A 21,450-nucleotide genomic window follows, 5' to 3' on the forward strand; every position below is an offset into this window, starting at 1 on the left:
ATTCGTACCAGGATGTCCAGACAGGCAGCTTTGAGCAGAGTGATCTGGTCGGCGATGGTGAGCGTCGTGAAGCCGGGCAGCTGCTTGGCAAACTCCACTGTCTTGATGATGCACTTAGTGGACAGCTCACTGAACTTGTCCCACAGGTCTACGTCCAAGGACACACGTCGTTCTGAGCTGTTAGTCTGTACGAATAAAGGAAGAAAATATTTGCAGATCAATTTTATTTCAAAGGCAAAGAAAAAAACAAAACTCTCACACTTGAAAAAGGTGAATGAACATAAGGACACACAGACTGTCAGTCTCATGCCACTGACCGTAGTGTATTTGCCCAGCTGGCAGAGGGAGGGGAAAGTATCCTGGTGTGCCTTGCGAACCCTGTCGATCATCTGCTCCGTGTCAGGACTCAGCACGTAGCTCTCTGTGCACTCCTGCTTCTTCTCATCCTTTTTCTTCTTGTTCCGGTCGTTCCTCACCGCTAAAGGGACGGAAGGAACAGAGAGATTAGTATGCATCTCGAACCCTTTCGACAAAACTAAGTCTTGGCAAACTTTACATTTAATCTTGTATTCTTTTTCCTCTTTAAACACAGCGGTTCATGCAGCAGCATTTCAGAGCTATTTCAAGTGTAGCGTACAGTTCATGGAGCTAATTACAGTCTGCACGCATTCCTTTATCAGTAACCCCTGACTGCAGATCGAGGTAAAACTGAGGCGAGTTATAAGCAGGAACCGATCCTCAGTGTGCAGCAAACAGCGGCAGCAAACACATCTTTTCTTATCCGATACTGTAAGATAAATGTTGTGAGACAGCTCCATCCAGGATGGGCTATGGTGACGGAGAGGGAGAGAAGGGGAAAAAAAAACAAAACAAAAAAAACCTTGAAATAATCCTCTGTCGTTTCCCTTCGGGCGCTCTGGCTGCGAGTGGTGTGCTCACCCCAAATGACAAAAAACACTAGGAGGGGTGTTTAGCATTGGAATCCCATTATGAGCTCGATCCATTTCTCCCATCTACGTTTGGATGCGGTTTTGCTTCGACTATGTTGTGTGTACGTGTGTGCGCTGAGGCTGGGGTGGGGGTGTGATGGGGTGCTAGTTGATAAATAGTGGTGGGGGATGGAGCTATCCATAAGGCTGACAAATTGCCACAGCTTTCATTAGAGGTCCCAGCTAATCTAATAACATAATATGACAAATATCCTGCCTCTAATGGTTTTAAAAGGGCTCGGCTGCGGAGACCATACCGGGGAGAGAGAGAGAGAGAGAGGGAGAGAGAAAAACCTTCCAGCTTTTTCTCTCCCTCTCACATCTCTCTCCCTCTCCTGGTTATACAACACATTCTCGCTTTCCTAGTCATCCTCTCAGTGCGTCTCATTCTCAGCCAATGCACGCCCTCTCTCATTTTCAAAATGCTTTAAATCATCCACCTTTCCAACTCTATCACTTCTCCAATCTCTACCTCCCCTCAAGGTACCTGCACCCCCCCTCCCCGCCTCCCCCAGCCACTAACCTGAGATCAGATTTTCCTTGTCTTAATACCAACCTTGACCATTAAGGGCAAGAGCGCTCGGGCTGATGGGAGATCAGTGTCTCTTGACAGAGGGGGCCTGGACCAGGGCCAAGGAGAGGGGGGGGGGAGCACTACTCTGTGCTGCTGCTCATTCATCAGCCCACAGACAGGCCTCCCTGCCTGGGAGAACAAGAAGGCGAGGAGGAGGGCGGGGGCTGGAAGTCTGATCTGGCATTATGTTATTGCTAAGCACCGCTCACCACAACAAGAAGTGAAGAAGACCCCGCTGCGATCGTGGTAATGCATTATTTTCCAGCATGCACTGGTACTTGCACAGAAAGCTCTGCAGCAAAGAAAGGCCGATGAAGAAGAGTATGCTGTGATGAGACCGCTTCATAAACTATGTGGGTATAAACACGGAAAACAAAATGTTTTTTTCATTCCCATTTACTTTAATGAGCTAATTATGACTTAGTTAGGGAAGGAACACCCTGTTTAACAAGCCCTCATCTTAGGTTGCATAACACTGTAGTAAGCTGCTGAAGATATTGGGGCCAGCCCTGTTTGTGGAGCTGATTGGGATTCTGTGTCCTGTGTGCAATGAGGGGAGGGGTGGAGGGCTGCAACGCACTCAATGTCCAATTAATTCACAAATAAAAGTGGGGCATCCCTAGTGCCCAGACATTACCCTCGCTGACAAATCGGCAGCACAATCATAAGCCGCACAACACAATTTAATGAAGTCATTAAAGAACTATTAGGCACGACTGGCGATCTGTCATGGCGAATTGCCACATGCAATAACTTGGGGGGAAGGAGGCCTCTGGCAGGGGAGTGCAAATGAAAGAAATACTGCCTTGCCTTGTTTTTCTTTTTTAAAAGTATTTATTATCATCATCATCATCATCATCATCATCATCATCATCATCATCCGCGTGTGGATGTGTGTAGATACAAATGTACATTTGATGTTTGTGTGTCAACTTGTGTGTCAACCAGCCATGAATCTAAAAAATGTATTATGAGAATATGAATACTAATGGAGGGACTTGCATCATGGATTGTCCACAGTTGCGCGCTCGTTGCATAAAAACGATTTACATGAGCCGGTGTGCAGCGTGCACAGAATACTGCGTCGGCGTGCACGCCCAGCCATCACTCAATCATTCCCTCTCGTAGTGGATTTCGGCTGCGCACGTGCAACTTAGACAATTTCGGTGCCACGGGTGTGTATGCGGGGGGTTTTTGTGCCCGCGTGTTTGTGTCTGTGTACAAGACAGAGGGAGGTGGGCAGACAGGGATAATTCGTGTGAGGAAAATTAAAGCTCTGGCAGCTCGTCCATCACACAGATTAAATTCAATAGAAAGATAAAAATGTCAATGTTACCCCTGCTCCTGCTGCTCGCAGCGCAGAGCCACCGTCGACAGTGATGAAACTTTCCCCCCTCTTTCTCTCTCTTTCTCTGTCCTCCAGCCTCACTCCTCCCTTCCTCCCCCGACTCCCCCCTCGGCTCTCTCAACTCTAGATTTTCATTCTTGCTCACACTGGGTTCAGTACACTTCTCTCCCTCTCTCTGCCTTCATCTTTCGTCGCTATCCTGCCTCTCTGGTTGATGTTATCCCCTCTTCGCACCATTCTCCATCATTCTGCGCTTCATCTTATTTTGCTTTTATTACTTTTTCTATCGCTGAATAACACCTTCCTCGAGGAAAGGGTGATTACTTTGGGAGAAAAAGGTGGGATACTGTTGAGAGGACTCCAACATGAACGCAACATGGTAGTGAACTGTGATTATATAACAACAGTTAAAAAGTGGAACTGATTTGCTATAAATACAGCCTTTTACTTGAAACTTCTGCTTCTTGTCCCTTCCCCCCCTTTCTTCTTGAGAATGTACATATTTCTCACAAAATTTAGAGAACAATGTTGCAGCTTTTGCAATCCCTTGGAACAGCTGTTGCTCGTAGCTGTCCGCTTCAACCACACACCGTCAGGTTGAAGCTGGCACTAGCCTTTACAGGAGTTTCCCTTGTAACCCTCCGCTTGCTGCCAACGCCCTCCCCGCTCCTCCCGGCTCTGTCTTGTGTGCCACTGCCACCTGGCAGCAGGCATGGCACTGTCATCTGGAGCTGTCTGCCAGCAGACACAAGGTCACCCAGACGTCCCCCGGCACTAGCGGGGGGTCCACCTTCTGCGTGTGTGTTTGACAGGGAAGTGTATGCCGTTCCAAGCGAAGCTGTCGGAGTGTATTTCTGTTACGGGCTTTTTATTCCTACCAGCTTGTGTTTGTCACCTTGTATGCGCATAATTTAGGCATATGTGCGCATGGAATTATGGTGAAGAGTGCACTTTGATGAGCGTGCCCGTTCTCCTGTCTGTGTCAGAGGCGAAGAGAGAGTCCCTGCTGGCCCCAGATGGCCAGTCCCTCCCGCCTCGCCACACCAGACCAGTTCCACTGGCCAAAGTCAGCACTTTGTGATATGAAACCTGCAGAACATGAACACACTCCGGAAAAAAAGTATTCAAGTAAAAACCAAAAGCAGCTCAACAAAAGGAGCCTGGAAAACTATAAACTTATAACAATCATACATCCTTCCCTTGAGTCTACTTCAGAAAAGCCCTCCCCCGCCTGTTCTCTCTCTTATCCAGTACTATACAGTCACCACTAGATGGCTCTCCAACTCCAGTCTGTTGTGTGTTGGGTGCCTCGGTGCCTGTGTGTGTAAAAGAACTGGCTGCTGTGATCTTTCTAACCATGATTAATGGCCCCATTCAAAGGTAAGGAGCTCAGAGGATAACTTCTTTTACTGTAAGCCACAGTGCTGTGGCGTGGGGAGCGCTCCCTGCACTTTCTGCAGCAGAGAGACGAGGTAAATAGCTCCGGGAAGACAGGAGGCGCAGAGAGACTGAGCAAGGAAAGCTGTACGCAAGAGTGTTTAAACAGGAAGGAGGCATGCTGCACTTTCTGATCACGTGATTTTTATTATGATTTTCAAATCGACACATGCCCAGTTTCAGACCATTAAAAAGTGTTTATCAGAATATAAAAGCATCCCCCGCCTACACACAAGCACTCTCCCTCTCTTTTCTGCTGGGAAGTAAGTATGTGTGTGTGTGTATGTCATGTGATCTGGTTGAGGTAAAAACCCTGCTGGCCTCTGTGGTCACACCTCTCCCAATTACTTTATCAAGTCTGACTGCATGCGTGTATGCGTGTGTTCACACAGCCCCCGGGGGTGCAATGATTGGAGCAGACGCCTGCTCTTTCACTCTCGGCAGGTGAGAACATATTCATCACAGAGGCCTGCCAAGCCTGGAGACACCCTGACTGCTAATGCCAGTCTGCATCACGACTGCATCTCTGCCGCTCACACATACGGTGGATACTCTTTTCAAATGGAAAAATCGGAACAGCTTTGACATGTGTTGTCAGATTGTCAGATTGTGCTGGAGGATGGGGATGAATTCTTACGCAATGTTAGCAAAGGAGCAAATGTCAACAAACGCTGCGACTTAAGACTTCCTGCGGTGGCCACAATCATGTCAAAAACCCTGGGATTAAAGAGCGGTGATGAGATCTGTGCTTGTCCCTAAATGCCCTGTGAGGGCAGGACACTCTGGGTAAAAATGATCACGTTTTTACTCACACTCCTTCGACATCCCGACTTCCAGGCACTTCTGCAACCGACAGTACTGGCAGCGGTTGCGGGTGACTTTGTTGATGATGCAGTTCTTCTCCCGGTGACAAGTGTACACCATGTTTTTCTGAATGCTTCGCCGAAAGAAGCCCTGCGTGACAGAGAGACAGACGTGTAAGGTATTGAAGAGACAATGGGAGGGTTGTGTCGGTGGAATCATTGGTAGAAATATGACTGCCATAGGAAATGGAGCAGTTAGTAGTAAAATTATAAGCAATTTTGCATACTACATGTGTTTAGGCTTCCTCGTCCAAATTGCGCGTTTGTTATGGCATTCGCCTTTTGTCCAGTTCACATTAAGCAAACAATTTAGAAATAAGAAGCAAAAAGAGGCCATGCTGAATACTTAGAAACATCTGCAAATAAAAGGCAAACAACAGCCAAGTCCAGCAGTGGCGTAATCTGTGTGTAATCACTACAGAGATAATGGTCAGTGAACTGTCACCAACTTATGAGGCTGCCCACCTGCTCGGAGAAAGCTCAAATGAGAAACCTAAACAATAAACGATTCGGGAGGTTTTTCCAAGTCCAAAGGCTTTTGGGGTAAAAGGCACAGGGTTATTGGGTGTCACATAACCATGGCCTAGTTTAGAGAGCCAGAAATAAGCAATTCTAGATCCAGGCCAAGTGCATATAATTAGAGAGAGAGAGAGAGCGAGAGCGAGAGGGAGAGAGTGAAAGAGAGAGACTGACTATAGGCTAAAAGTGTTGTGTAAGAAATAAAATGTAATCCAGCCCCATGGGAGATGAGGGGAAAAAAGGATAATGAACTCATTTTTGGTCAGTAGGCTGAAATGGGAGATTTCTGTGGACCACAAACTAGTTTTTGATTGCACAAGCACGAGCAAAAAAATATCCGATTTATACGACATGCACACCAAGAATGTGGTAAGATCATTTTTAACTCCCTAAAAATTTAAATACAAAAAAAAAAAAGAAAAGGTAAAAAGCAGTGCAAAGTTCAACCTGAGAGAACCCAGACCATCTCACATGCATTGAAAAGTAGTGCATCCCAACCTATATATTCCTTAATATGCCTATGCAATAAAAATCAATGTTCACCCGTGCAGCCTCACTGCTTAAACATCCCTATCATGTCAGAAAGATAAAGAGAGGTTAATGCAAATTAAGCCCAATTGAGTGAGTACTCAGCAAGCAGGTCTCTGGACAAATGTAATACAGGTCAGTGTCAGTATTGATGCGACGAGGTGGGTCATGTTTTGTGGGTGGGACCAGCTGGGGCGGGCGAGAGGGAGCTGGGGTGGAGTGGGGTAGAGGAGCTGCCAGGGAGCCCCATCCCACGCAGAGGGATTAGCTTTGCTAGCTGACAGATGGCTGATGGATCTAAGCCCGCAATTTGTCCTTCCCGGATCACCGGCCTCTTTCTACATCTCCTGTCCTCCCGCCACAGAGTCATTCAGGCTCCTGATAGGGGAACTGTGCGCAGTTTGTCACGTTTGTCATCTGTTTCAACAAGGCACTTTACAGGTGTGGGCGATACTTGTGATTACGTATGATGGCCTCCATCTCTGGCTAGAAAAGAAAGCCATTTGGTGCTCAGGTCACCTCGTCAAACCCTTTTTTCCCCTGACTTTGTAAGCGCCTCACATCTGTGCTGCAACATGTCAGGGTTTTTTTTTTTTTAAATTTGAGACAAAAAAAAAAAAAAAAGAAAAAAAAAAGGGGGGGGGGGGGGGTGAAAAACACAATTTCCAATAAAATGTGCATTTTATTGCAATGCTTCCAGCAAATAAACAATGCATTTTCTGCTGCTTTCAGATATTTCCAACCCCCTCTCACCCCCAGCCGCCACCCTGGAAAAGAGCTGTTATCTCACAGTGCAACCTGAGCAAACAATCAAGTGAAAAAGAACAAGGATTGTAGCTTATTTATAGCTGCTGAAGCTGAGGGATAATTCTCCAGTCTTTGTTTGGGCGAGTATCATCTCCTCTTTGATCCAATAGTGCCCCGACCCTGACCCCAGGGTCATCAGAGGATTGACCACCGCCTGCAGATAATGCAGAGGCTCAGGTGCCCGCTTGCAGCACCTCCTGATTGGCTGTTGCTGCTGGCTCGTGGGGCAGTCGATTGTTCCTGCCACCACCACCACCCCCTCCAACTCCTCCTTTTAGGAGTCATTGCTTCCTGTGGCTCTTAAGCCTCTTTTTGTATCACCGCTTAATCCGCCCGGCGACAAGAGCCCTCAGCAGGCCTGTCAGCCACCCTGCAGAGTTCAGTGGAGATGAGGGCGGCAAGAGGAGGGAGAAGGGAGGGAGGCACGAAAAGGACGAGTGAATGGTTCCTAGTGCATTTGTGATTGCGAGTGTCATGTGCTCCTAAATTCCCTGCTGTCTACCTGGTTAAGAGCTTCGTGTGCTTGCGATCACGTTCCGCTCTGTGCACGTGTGTGAGGAAATGCTTCACTAAGTGGGATGTAAGGAGTGCCTAGAGTTGGTGAGTTCACAGGGAAGCACAGGAATCTTCTCTGACACGAATATCACACTGCGCCTGGATTAGGAACGCGTTCCCAACCTCCTACTGCGGTCATGGACGTGTGTATATGCAGGCCTGTGCTCTTGCTCCTATTACGAAACAACTATTGCAACAGCTCGCACACTAATAAAGGCTTTGTTTAACAAAAAGAAAAACACCAAATAGGGGACATTCATCACGGGGAGGTTGGGTTTTTTTTGTTGTTGTTTTTTTGGGGGAAATAGCCACTTCCCTTGCACTGCAGTGCATACCAGGAAGAAAGAATGCCTGCTTTGCACTGGCATGCCTCAAAGACAAAAACATAAACATGAGGGGGTGGGCATGCATATTTAATGTTTAAGTGTTAATATCTGCAGGGGGGGGGGAAAAAAAAAAAGAAGTGCAATTCTAGTAAGTGTTTGCGAGCGGTAGAACTTAAACAAGAGAATGAGCTGTCTCCAAGCAGCAGAGCTCGATACCCCCCCCCGCTCCTGCTTCCTCCGTTCACTGCAGCCCCCAGGAAACGCCTTTGTAGTTTGGCATGCTGCAGTAAAGCAGACGCTGCTAACCCTCAACTTACCCCAGTCTCAGATGAGACACCGTATATATTCTCACGCCTGTAGTGTTGAATTATTGAGTATGCTATGCCAAGTCATCTCCTCTGAAGTGAGAGATGCGGTGAAGGCATGGTGAACTTTTCAAATTATTACTGCAGCTACTGAGTGAGGAAGGCAGCGGTTTGTGAAGAGGGATGGGACCAGCAGGTGACAGCGGCTGTCGAACTAATGAGGTTTTAGGAGTTTTAGTGCGATTATGACAACATGTTACTAACCTGATGAATTGTTGTGCTGTTAGGGCAATGACATTATTTGAATGGAGCACAGAGGTTTATGTTTTTATTGCCTGCCTGTTTGGTAATGCAAAGAAGTGCCCAATTAACTGCTCCCTCCCCCACCTCTGCCTCAGTCTAACAGTGGCTCCCTCCCTGTATCTACTCAATATATCTGATTGACTGAGTAGAGCCGCTCATTATTCATGCATTCTCTATCTGGTTAATAATCTACCATTCACAGTAACACACCTATTCAGCTGAGAAGGCATGCATGCCAAATTTGCTCGTGGTTTTCTAGATAAAAATTTTATGACCTGAATGCGAAGAGATGAAAGAGCAGAATTTGTATATAGCGGAGGTGTTGCAGGGGGAGAGAGGCCGTCGAAAACTGACAGTGAAACCTATCTAGTACGTTACTGCTTTTCATCTGAAACAACTTATTTTGTGCAGAATATCTCATGACTAACTAAAATATCAGTTATATCTCCAGTGCATGAAAGCCTTCAAAGGCTGATTGCAATATTGGTTCTGACACAACTGCTCTACAGTCAGAAAGAGCAACACTCCAACCACTAAAGATGTCTTCATCATGTGCTTAATACACCGTTTAGAGTTTTTAACCAACCAAAGGAAGTGTATAATAACCGATTCAGTTCGTTAAGGAATAATAATATTATTAAAAAAAAGACTATCCACACTTCAGAATGTTGTAGTGTGAATTTTACAGTTGTTTTTTAACACTGCCATCTGAATATGTGAAAGAAACTGCTTTATATTTTCCATTTTTATATCAAAAACCTCTCAGATTAATGCAGATAAAACTGCCTGAGGTGACACAAGGTGTGTTCAAAATCAGTAGAGACACACACACACACACACACACACACACACACACACACACACACACACACTAGAATGAGGTGTGATTTAGCCTCATTATGTATCTTATAACCCTGCTTAATTATTGCCTGTGAGACAATGGGGATACATGTTAAGTGAAAACATTAAAAGCAGATTAAGACTTGGAATAGCCGCATTGTTGCAGTGCATCTTTTGAGATCAAAGTCAGAGCTCATTACATGCCAACAATCAGAGGGGGCAAAATGGATACGCCCACTCAGCTTTGAACCAAACCTGATATCCACTCTCTGTGCCACAGACAACTAAAATGCATTAAATGTCTAGAAATCCCAACTTGCTAATTTAAAAATAAAAACCAAATTGTATATTCCTGAATTGGTCATTCCTTCTTAATGATAGTTTCACAGGATAACCCTTAGCCACTGAGGTCGTTAGCATCATCAAATCCCAGCATGATGGTTCTGGGAAGAAAAAAAACAACACCCATCAACTGTGTTTTTTGGTTTTGGTTTGGAGCTTGCATGCTCTCGACATGCCCGGGTTTTCCCTGTACTCGTCCAAGGTGTACCCCTGCCACCTGTCTTATGACAGCTGGGATAGCTTCCAGCCCCTGTGGCCCTTAACTGAAGATGATGAATGTATAACTAACAATGTATAAATAACAATGTAGCTTGCCATCACCAGTGTGTGAATGTGTGTGAATGGGTGGATGACTGGATATGTAAAGCGCTTTGGGGTCCTTAGGGACTAGTAAAGCGCTATATAAATACAGGCCATTTACCATAACTAACTGTAGCATGTAACAAGCTTACTAAATACAGCATACTTAAGTAGCTGTGCATCACCATTATCTGCACATCTGTGGGGGTGAAAACTAGGCATGCACCAAATATGAAATCCAGCAGTTCCTGACGTTTAATATAAAAATTAGACTGATCGCACATGCTTTCCTTCGTACCAAGAAAACAAAGAAATCTTTGCAATAAATGATGTTTTCAAAGCCTCTTTCAGCTCCTTGAAAATAAACTGGTGCCTGACACTGGTAAAGGTGCAAAACTGACAGATGAAGGGAAACCTGACAACAACATGTGTGCAGTTCACTGCTGGTGTAATGCTAAGCATCATCCTGTTGTTCAAACTGTTTGCTATTATAATCTGACACCACTCACAAAATGTCATGCACATGCCGATTCTAAATGAAATTATTTCAAATATATTTTAGACATTCACGTATTTAAATGGATTCATACATGTTTTCACATATTCGGATATGGCAGCACACAGTTATGACACTTCTGACCCTCCTTTGCTTCCAAAACTTAAAACAGTAAAATAAATACATATTCAGATACTCGAGTTCATACATGATAATTACAAAAGCGGTGAATAGTAAAAATATCAAGAAGAGCAACTACAACATCACCATTCTCGTGCATTCAGACACTGAACATCTTCTGCTGTAAACATGAAACAAAGACTGACAGCTCTGCCAATATTATACTTACATATATTTCCATTACTACTTATCACACGTAAGGACATGCAAAAACTAAATTTCATCTTGACCAAAGTGGTGGCTGGAAACTGCTGTCTTTTGTTAAACCAGCAGTTAAAAATGCTACTTGTTAATCGTCAAACTACCAGGATTTTCCTTGGAAAGTGGATGGAGAAGCACAATAAGCAGCATTGTTGTTGGCCCAATTTATTTACTCTGCCAAGTATTAACCTGCTGGAAAGCCGGGTGTACTTTGTATCACACTCCCAACTTTCCTGTGCTCTCCTCCCTTTGTGCATTCTTTTCCTTACTTTATCCCTTCCCCCTGTGCTCTGGGGCGCTGACCATCTTTTACTTTTGGTGTCAGTGAGTTCAGCTGTGGCCCCTGTGCCCTAATCGGCTGCCCCTCCAGCCATCCCAGCTTCTCTCTCTCTCCTCTTTTTTCTTTTTGCTTCTTCATGCCTTCCAGAGCACAGTCTGCTCTCTCGCTCTCAACCAGCTTAGGCCTCTCAGTCTTTGAATGGTAGCGTCTGCATTTCTACATCCCGCCTGAGTGTGTGTCCTTTAATGTGGACTTTTCTTTTTTCAGTACCCGTTTCCTTTCATTAGGCTACTATCCGTGCATGTATGGAAACAAATACACACTGGCCGAGGAGCCATTGGTCACAACTAGTACACCACCCTGCCTGTGCCAAACATACAGCATGTTTTAAAGGCGAAGACTTTCGCTTTTTTTGATAGCTAGAAGACGACCAGAGCGTAAACAGAAAATATTAACAGCACGTTGGGTTTGTGAAATGCACACACCGTGCAGATATAAGGTATGCACCTGGCAGTAACATTACATTAGATTGCACAGATCCCTGCTCCTCATCTCTATCCTCCTCCGAGCTTACACAACTCTGGCTCCTTGCCTTGGGAGCCGTGAGATAAAGAAGTCTGTGTGCTCACACTAACAGGAGAGCGTGTACACGTGCACACAGCAGCTATCAACTGATAACAGAACAGATGGGCGTTATGAGGCCTCTTCTGCACCTGTGCAACATGGCTGTATTGATAATGGACAACCGATGCAGACACGTCAGCAAGAAGGCGATACGAGGAGCAGCAACACTCAAAAAGAAAGAAAAAAAAAAAACGACGACTAGATGACAAAATTTCACATTTTGTTCATGATAAGAGGCACATTTATCATATACGTGTAAAGGCCTGAGTTTCCATATTCTTGATTAGACAGCTCAGTGATAATGTCAGTGATAATTCTCAACATGCATTCAAAGACATCTAAAGTCAACAGAAGAAGAAGAAGAGAAAAAACAGGGGGTGTGAAATACTCAAAATGATGTGATTCATCATTTTTATCATATGAGCTATAAAAAGTTTTTTTTCTTTTTTCTTTCCAGTGGAAATCACATGAAAGCAATAAGATTGACAAATATCTTGCTTGCTTGGCAGATTCAGAGGAAGGCCGGGAGTCTCACCTTGCAACCCTCACAGGCGCTGACACCATAGTGGTACCCTGAGGACTTGTCCTGGCACACAAAGCAGGGCTTGTAGACGCGGGGTGGAGGGGGAGGCGAGGGCGGGCTTGGCACTATCTCCTCTGAGCTGGTACTCTGGGTCTCTATTGCTGTGGAGAGGAAAGAGCAACAAGAGAAAAAGGTTAGTGGACGCTGCCAGATGGAGCTCCGGCACACTAGCAATAATCAATGAGTGGGATAAACGCATAATCTCGTGTAGACACTCACACAGATCTTAAACAATCCAGTGCAAACAACATGAAGGGGGAACGCTCTCAGTTTCAAGTGTTTTCAGATCAGCCACAGGAAAGATGCCTTCAAAGAACAAACACTCTTGCACACACAGAGGGAGCACAAATGAATCCACCCCTCTACAACATTCTTATTTACAGCTGAATACGTGGTTTCTCTGCCTCTGTTTGGACATTACAGCAGGGGGTTACATCGCAAGCAGGGTTCAAAGGCAGGTTTTCTCCAGGCGGCCTCGAGTTGTGCCTTTTAAATTTCGTGCTCTTTTTAAGTGCTTCAAAATATAAAAAGGATTAAGGGTACACGCTGTACTAGTCAAGAGAAACAAGCTGATTCTCACCAACCAAGACAGGTCTTTGAAACTCCACTACCCCACACAAGCTTATTTAATATCACACAGGTAAACATGAGGTTAATTACTAAGTAAAGGGTGAAATGACAAACCAAAGAGCAGTAAGGTGTATCAAGTTATTCCAAAGTACATTTGGTGTCTTATTGTAGCATTTCTAAAAAAAAAAAAAAAAGTCCCTTCATTCTTATTTTGAAAGTTCAGTCACTTCTGACCAGCTATCTCTGGTCGGCACGCTGACCAGGTTGCTTTAGTGACCGTTATCCACAACATTTAGCTGCTTCACTGGCGCCAGTCGGAAGTACTCCAACTCCACAGACTTGGGACTGCAGGTGGCGAAGGTAATCCTCCTTCCACATTGGTTATCAGCTGCGAGCTTGATGTGCTACTCTAAACAGAACCAGCAGCAGGTGGATAATAGATTCATGAACCACTACACCGAGCTCATTGAGGCAGGAATACAGAAACGTGGACCGAGGGCCAGTTCGGCTATAAAAGGGAGACACACTGAAGAGGCAAGACGATCGCTCTGCACCCTTATTTATTTGTCACAAAGAATAAGCACCACTTTATAAATTGCATAACTGTGTGCGGCGGAGTCTCTGTTTGAGTGAATGACACACACATACAAACAGCATGTATCCTGTCATATCATTTGTGCATGTACATGGTAAACAAAGCGACCAAGGATTATACAGAAGTAACCTCCCTTCACTGGCCTCAATGTTTTGTGTATTACAAAACACAGCGCTTCCATTAGATATAACAACACACATTCACAGCAAAGACCTTCACCCTGTAACTTATAAATGAAGCCAGAAAATAAGCCACAAACACACGAGTGATGGAGCAGACTGGAGCTTTAGAATCCCATGCTATGGCACTCAAAGCAGGTTCAGGTTCATAACATGCAGGTGTGCACCCTTTTAACCCACATTGCTCCACCCAGCATCATCAGCTTAACAGAGAGAGAGAGTGTGCGTTGGCAAGAGGCTTAGGAGTTACCAGCACCTCAGTGCTTGTGTGTAAACAAGCCGTGTACAGTATATTATCAGAGGGGGTTGGCTCAGCAACACACTCCACGTGACTACACTTCAGACAAACCCTGCGCTTGCATGGTGCCTGCACTGCACAGTGGGCAAAATAACAAAAGAATGCCTGCCTGCCCGCCCCCCACATGCACACACAACTATCCTTTTATACTGTCTCTGTGCAGGTGTCTACTTGCCAGTCTCTACGCGAACAGAGCAGATGGTGCAAGAGAAGATTATATTCAGAACAATCACAATAAATCTGACACCCTTATATGTTCCTGTTTCCTGGAAAAGGGTAACAGACACAATCACACTACACCAAAATCTAGTCCCTCCAAAGCCTGCTTGTTATCTCTGCCATCAGGAGAGAGAGAGAAAGAAAAAAACAAAAGCGGGTTTCAGGTGTCGGAACAGCTAAGCTTCAAAGTAATAAAGCTCACTTTGCATCAGCTAACGGTGACACTTAATAAGGCCTAGCATAGCGAGAGGCGTCGTTTATGAGGCCCAGATGTCGTATGCCACTTTCGCACCGACGGCGACCTTTAAAGCTCTTGGTGTAAATTGGTCAATGTGATTTAAGGGGGGAAATATGTGGCTCAGAGGGGGGAGATAGTGGTTTTCATTATTTTTAAAAGCAAAAAAAAAAGTTTTATGGAGTGAGCAGAGGGGGGATATGGGGAATGAAAATGATCTTTTTGGATAATGAAGGGTGGAGATAAAAGGAGGAACAACAAATCTAGTTTTAGGGAAGAAAACTGTGTTGTTTGAGTAATAAAGCAAAAGACAAAAATACAAAACAGATGAACTGCCTACAGACATCAGCTTTACTCCTCCCTGAAGCTTCAGAGTCATCAGCAGGTGGTATATCTGTCCAAGAGACTATTTGAAATCAAAAGAAATCTTCAATCTGACTCACGATTCCCCATTTAGTTGAACTCGTGTGATCACCCGTTTAGTTGTGCTTGGATACAAAGAACGGGACTAAAGTCAAAGCAAGAAGGTAAAGCTCCAACCTGCTTTCGATCATATTTTATTGGTAAAATTCGGACCTGAAGTGATCATTTTAATTGACAAACACAGAAGCCTGGGAAGGATAATCAATGCCAAAATCAGCTGTATCCATCTCACACCCGCTGCTGATGGATTCACTGCCTGCAGGCATCGTAGATGGAGAGAGGGGGTGGAGGCTGTCTCACTGCACAGCAAAGTTTACAAGATTTGCCAGATTTTAAGATGCGCGTCAAATTAAGCTTTCATTTTATCTTGATCATAACAATTCATATAAGCCAGACATGGGCACTGTAGTGGTTTAAAACATACTCTCAGACTCAAAAGTATAAAAAAGCGTGATAAAGGACACGACTGGCTTCTTGCTCAATGCGTACACACATAAAGAGCAGAGTTATCAGCTCTAGATTGATCTTTCACTTCACTTGAGCTCATTACAGAAAGCATCAAACTGGAATCTTATCCAGAGCAGCAGGTGATTTAACTGGACCAGAACCTCACCAGCATCTATCATCACTGATATCAAAGAGGTAACGTGTATGCAGAGCCTAAAGGGTACTAAGAGACGCTACAATACCCTGCCATAGCCGGTTCATCCTGGCGCCATCTGGCAAGCAATTAAAAATAAAATAAATAAATAATAAAAATCGAAAAAGAAAAAAAAAAAAAGATGTACCACCAGACATCAGGGTAGCTTCTTTGCTCTGACTGTGAGGCCACTGAATTCACCCTCCTACGCTTCATCATGAATTAAGCTTCAGTTATCAAATATCTCGTCATTCATTTTTTTTGGTAATACAAAGGGAACGCATCTGTTTGGTTATACAAGTTAGTGTTGTGTAATGATCACTGAAATTAATCTTGAAAGCGGAATCAGTGTCCTCATCGCCGCATCTTTAAAGATTTATGCGTCAGATGAGAAAACTCAAGCTGCAGCTCAACCATGAAAAAAATAAAATATTTGCACTAAATCGGCAGGTGGTATGGAAAGAAAAAGCACCACCCTAGACTTAACTATATTACACAAACTTCTGTTTGCACTTCAATCCAGGCATTCAATCCAATTATAAACATAACAGAGAATAGAGGGCAGGAATAATACATCCAAGAGAACATGTGTGGACATATCCAGAAAAGAAATTACAAATACAGGAGGTAATTTTGTCCGAAGGATGTGAAGGATTCAGTCTGAATGAACATGACAAGGACGACAGATTGTGGGCAGGGAGACGGCCTGCCCTTTGTTTGCATATTGCCGTTTTATTGGTGTCATTATGAGCCATCTTTGCCCATGCCACTGGGCCATGTAGTCACCACACTCATGTCAAACAAATTAAACTTAAATAGAGCAGGCCTTACATAACACCGCATCTTTTCTCATTACGGATAGAAGGGAAAAGAAAAAAAACATTCACAGTTTTGCGCGCTCTTCTGCGCCTCTTGATGTGGACTGATTACAGCCCTGCATTATTAGGGTGACCACAGAACTATTCATCCACATTAAAGCTGCCATCATTAGAAACACATAGACAAACAGATGTGCCACCCACAAGCACACACACACACACACACACACACACACAAAAATCACATCTATGCTTACATTTAAAGCAGGCTAAAGGGTCTCTAACGGCCATTTAAAAAAGACCCAACAGTCGAAAACAAACACACAGAATGTACACTCGCTTAATGAGAGCACCCATGGAAATCTGGGACACAGGGATAAGAGTCTGTGAGAGGGCTGGCGACTGTAATTAAATACAATGGCTGGCTTCTGGAGCCTTGTCAAGCTGAGGCATGGAGCAAAACAATGGCAGGCCTGTGGACAGCGAGGCAGAGGAGCTCAGAAGAGAGGACAGAGCTATTTAGTCCTTAAGCAGCTCTCACCCAGGCATTATTCAACACCAGTCTGCATCCAAGCTCTGATCAACACCACCCATCTTACAAGCCTGCCTTTTGTATGATCTGCAAATATCATACGCACAAGCAGTGGAAAAACTGACTCACGCTCGCCTGGAGAGCTTCCCTCAATATCCTTGAAACACGTTAACACTGGGGATGTGTGTGTCTTTTAAGGTTTCCAGATCCGAGCCCCTTCCAGAGCTAAGTCACCGCTGTTAACTTCAGCTAGAGTATCACTCCTTTAACCAAGGCAGAGCAACAAAGAGCAGACAATAACCTTAGGGGATGTCGGTAGGAGTTACTGATAAGAAATCTATTGTGCTTCGGTGGGGAACTGAAACACAAACCATATGGTTGCAACAGTTGTTAAGCAGACACAAGGGTGAATGAAAGTCTGCAGCAGCCTGGAATTTTGTCAGACGAGTCCCAGCAGCGGGAATAAGCGACACAGACTGCCAGGTGTAACCAGCGAAAACCAAACTTGACATGGCGATGACTTGGAACTGCAGAACTTCCCTTAAAGGAAGCTTTGTCTGACCGCTGACTCGTGACCGTGTCTGAGAGTTACGAACGGCGGCTACCAATGAAAAGTTTGAAGCATTCTTTGGTTAGAAATTGTAGCGAGGAGCCAAACACAAAAAGAACAGAGTTATCTAATAAAACCAATTCTGAATGACCAGTATGTCCAAGCACCTTGATTTAATTTAGTTACACATCTCCTTTGATTCCCAGACAACTCTTATACACATGTGCGTGCATGGTAAATGGTAAATGGCCTGTATTTATATAGCGCTTTACTAGTCCCTAAGGACCCCAAAGCGCTTTACATATCCAGTCATCCACCCATTCACACACACATTCACACACTGGTGATGGCAAGCTACATTGTAGCCACAGCCGCCCTGGGGCGCACTGACAGAGGCGAGGCTGCCGGACACTGGCGCCACCGGGCCCTCTGACCACCACCAGTAGGCAACGGGTGAAGTGTCTTGCCCAAGGACACAACGACTGAGACTGTCCAAGCCGGGGCTCGAACCGGCAACCTTCCAATTACAAGGCGAACTCCCAACTCTTGAGCCACAATCGCCCCATGTGAATGTGCATGTGAATGTGCACGTACGTGCAAGCTACCCCCAGATGTCTTAATAGCTTAATGTAGTGCAGTGTTCTCGAACTCAGAGCCAAAGCATTTTTGATTTAATTAAGTTCAAGTGTGAGTGGTCTGTAATGCTGCTCTTCAAATTCACTTTGCATACATCATGAGCCACAAGTGCACTTAGAGCGAAGCCGAGGCCTCCCAGCCACATCCTCCATAAGCAATTACCGCAACACTAGACTTAAATGGACAAATATGCACGAGAATGAAATGAAATTTATTCTTATGATAAACTATCCTTAGATGTAATACTGACACAAGATAGCCTGGCTAACATCAGCACTTCAAAGGCATCAAGACCAAGAGGCATACACGCTCTCACACATACACAAACCCCACTGGCTATTATCAAGCCTCCAGACACCAGGCCGTCTCGGCCCAGTGCTGCCGAGCAGTTCTTGAGGTTCAGCTCTAGGTTAGTCCTCTGAGATTTGATTACCTTCATCCCCACTGGTTACTGGGGCCAGCTGTGAGGCATATTAATGAGATTTCACCATCATTAGGGAGAAGCTAAGTACATTAGCAGGCTGGCTGGTTGGCTGGCTGGCTGAACTGTAGTAAAGACTATTGCAGAAGAGGAAGGAGAAAAAAAAGGGATGGAGAAAGAGACAGGGCTTCATCGGGGTCCTCCACTTAGCTGAACCCTATTCAGTCAGACTATTGCGCTCTCTGGGTTCCATTAGATTATCTGGACACACAGACATGCACATGTACAGACACATGCCGGCCATCTGTACGCTACGTACGACATATAGACTTCCATTTGTGTTTCTGTACAGTGTGTGCTGGAGAAGAGACATCAGACAGACCACCATGCCACAGGCTGCTGCATTAGGACTCGCTTTGAAGTCTGCTTAAAATAATGAGGTGGAATGGCCGATGGAACAGCCCTGTGGATAGAGAAAGCCTAGGGAGTTGTAAGCCAATGTATCATGACTGTCCACAAAAACGAAAAGCAGCAACCTAAGCGCTGTAACAGAGCAGCAAGCGAGCAGAGAAGGGCATCATTCATGCACGGTGTTTGACTTTTACCAAATATTCAGACTTTATTTCTGTTTTTCAATGTAAGGAATGCGTGTAAGCATAACAGACAAAAAAAAAAAAAAAAAAAAAAAACTTACACACATATGTACAGGAATGCTTTGTCAGCACTCTTCAATTACCGAAGGGGGAAATGGGACCGCTTCCTTGCTTACGGGGAAATCCTGCCATTCTCTAACAAAGCGTCATAACAGCTCTCTGCTGAAAATGGACTGGGGTTCCATTCGCCGCTTTCACACCGATTACTGGACACACACACACACACACACACACACACACACACACACACACACACACAGCTGTAAGGAGACGACCAGTAGGGTGTGTTTGTGTTCAAACACAGAGTGCGAACAGTTATTAGATGGGAGAAGGGGGAGGAAACTGGTGGCGAGGCCGACAGGCGTAAGCGAAAACACACGGTCACAAACAGGAGAGCCCGGGGAGGTTAACATCGGGCAGGAGTGGAGCGCAAAGCCTCCTCCGCTAAGTGAATTTTTCCAGTTCATCCTTGCCAAATGTGAGTCCCAGAGCTTTGAGCAGCAGTCATATTCAAATTTCTGCTTGTCAACACACAAAATAATCAACAATATATAACTGAAGTTTTCCTGGTGGAGGGCTAGCAATGGTAATCATGTCTCCACAGCTGTTTTCATACAAACTGCTGGTAACGATGGGAAAATGGGGCGAGGACACAAGCGGTCCATTCGCTTTAGCCCTCAGCAGGAGATAACCTGCTTTGGATGTGTTCACACTACAAGCATAGATAACAACAGGCTGCTGACTGTGAAATCACCTGACAATTACCTGTGCTGCCCTAAAGCAGAAAATCAGCATAATCAGACATCGCACGGACTCTGTACTGGGGGCAGTTGGTGTAAAGACCATTTAACCTGTGATCAGCCTGAGATATTGAGACATTTGCGCTCTCATGTGAAGTTCCTTCGAGCAATATCTTTTAAATCAAAATGGCTCATGATTACAGCTTAGTTTGAACAATGTGAGTGTGCCACCTAAACATGCAAAGACAAAGACTCATAGGTAAGACGAGCAGACTGCTCACAATCAGTGCTCATATAAAGCTGGGTTAGGGAGATTATTGGGGATTGCCTTACTTCCCTGGATGTGCTCCACCTAAGCTGCTGCATGTAAAACCTTCATTCTACCATCTCAACGTACAGAGAGGGGGCAGAGCGAGGTGACGAGAGGAGGACAAAGTGACAGAGGAACACGTGAAGTTACAGGACTCTGTCACTAGCGGGTCTCCAGGCTTTCTGAGCATAATAGCGACCACATATTTCCGGAGTTGTGCAACAACAACTGATTCCAAGCCCTGTTTGAAGGTCACATGATTCACATATATATTTCAAATAAAGCATCGGACATCACACTGCCCTTAATGCAAAGGAAGGGAAGCTCAAACTGACAAGTTTAGCCTGATTATATCATTTTCTGCAGCAGATGTAACATCACTTCCACTTAAGTGAGTGCACTGTGGTCTACATTTCAGGGAAATGACAGACTAGTATTTTGCAACCATTGCAGATATCCAGATTCTGCAGAGAGAGCAGAAATTGATGTGACAGCTTAAGTTTTTATTGTGCACCATGTTTTGAAGACTTCACTGACTCAAGACAAAATTGTTTTTGATGGATAACGCACCAAATTGGGGCCAAACACCCCAAGCCGCCAAAATAGTCCCATCCCATCTAGACTGCAAGAAAAACACACACGTATGTGAGTGATAAATGAGGGCCCGAGCAGAGGCCGAAGGGCAAGGCGGTTCCCGAGTAGGGAGTCTTTCTTGCCTGTTACTACGATCTCTCCTCAACACCAGGAAATGGTGATGTTTGTCTTGGACCAGGAGTGGGGAAAACAGCAGGTTGGGTTTAGCATGGGTAATTTATCTTCACACCTGGACGAGCAGGAGTGTCTGCATGCATAAATGTAACAGTGAGATGCACTTTTATTTTCTGCTTTATTAAGGGAAATAACTAACAAAAATGTAGTTAATCAAAAAGTCTTGTATGAAAAGAGCAAAAGTTAAAGGATTTTAAATTGGCGGTTGTCCCCTTTAAGGTATCCTCGTGCAGCAAACACAGCTCTCAGTGCAGATGTTATGCTTGGATCTCTCATAGGAAGTCCTATTCTGACCACCTGCTGGTGCAACTTTCACTGGATATCCTCAATATGTCTGAATGCTGCGTTAAATTTCAATTCTGAGAAGGGGACAAGACATTTTTGGTTAAATTTAAGGTAGTCAAATGTTTCTCAGATACAACAAGATGATGAAAGAAATTCACATGACACCGCCAATAATAGG

General features: G+C 44.8%; 1 protein-coding gene across 6 annotated transcripts in view; it reads right to left on the reverse strand.

Moving 5' to 3' along the window:
* Positions 1-21,450, reverse strand: part of raraa (retinoic acid receptor, alpha a) — a 148,870-nt gene that overhangs the window by 3,488 nt on the left and 123,932 nt on the right. For all 6 annotated transcript variants that reach the window (XM_080873922.1, XM_080873921.1, XM_080873918.1 and 3 more), the window contains 4 exons: positions 12,353-12,501; positions 5,161-5,302; positions 318-478; positions 9-185 (listed from right to left, as the gene is read on the reverse strand). In XM_080873922.1, coding sequence (XP_080730048.1) covers positions 9-185; positions 318-478; positions 5,161-5,302; positions 12,353-12,501 — 629 coding nt within the window. The remainder of the gene's footprint in view (positions 1-8; positions 186-317; positions 479-5,160; positions 5,303-12,352; positions 12,502-21,450) is intronic.

The sequence above is a fragment of the Rhamphochromis sp. 'chilingali' genome (genome assembly GCF_963969265.1).
Source record: "Rhamphochromis sp. 'chilingali' genome assembly, chromosome: 22".
Classification (NCBI taxonomy): domain Eukaryota; kingdom Metazoa; phylum Chordata; class Actinopteri; order Cichliformes; family Cichlidae; genus Rhamphochromis; species Rhamphochromis sp. 'chilingali'.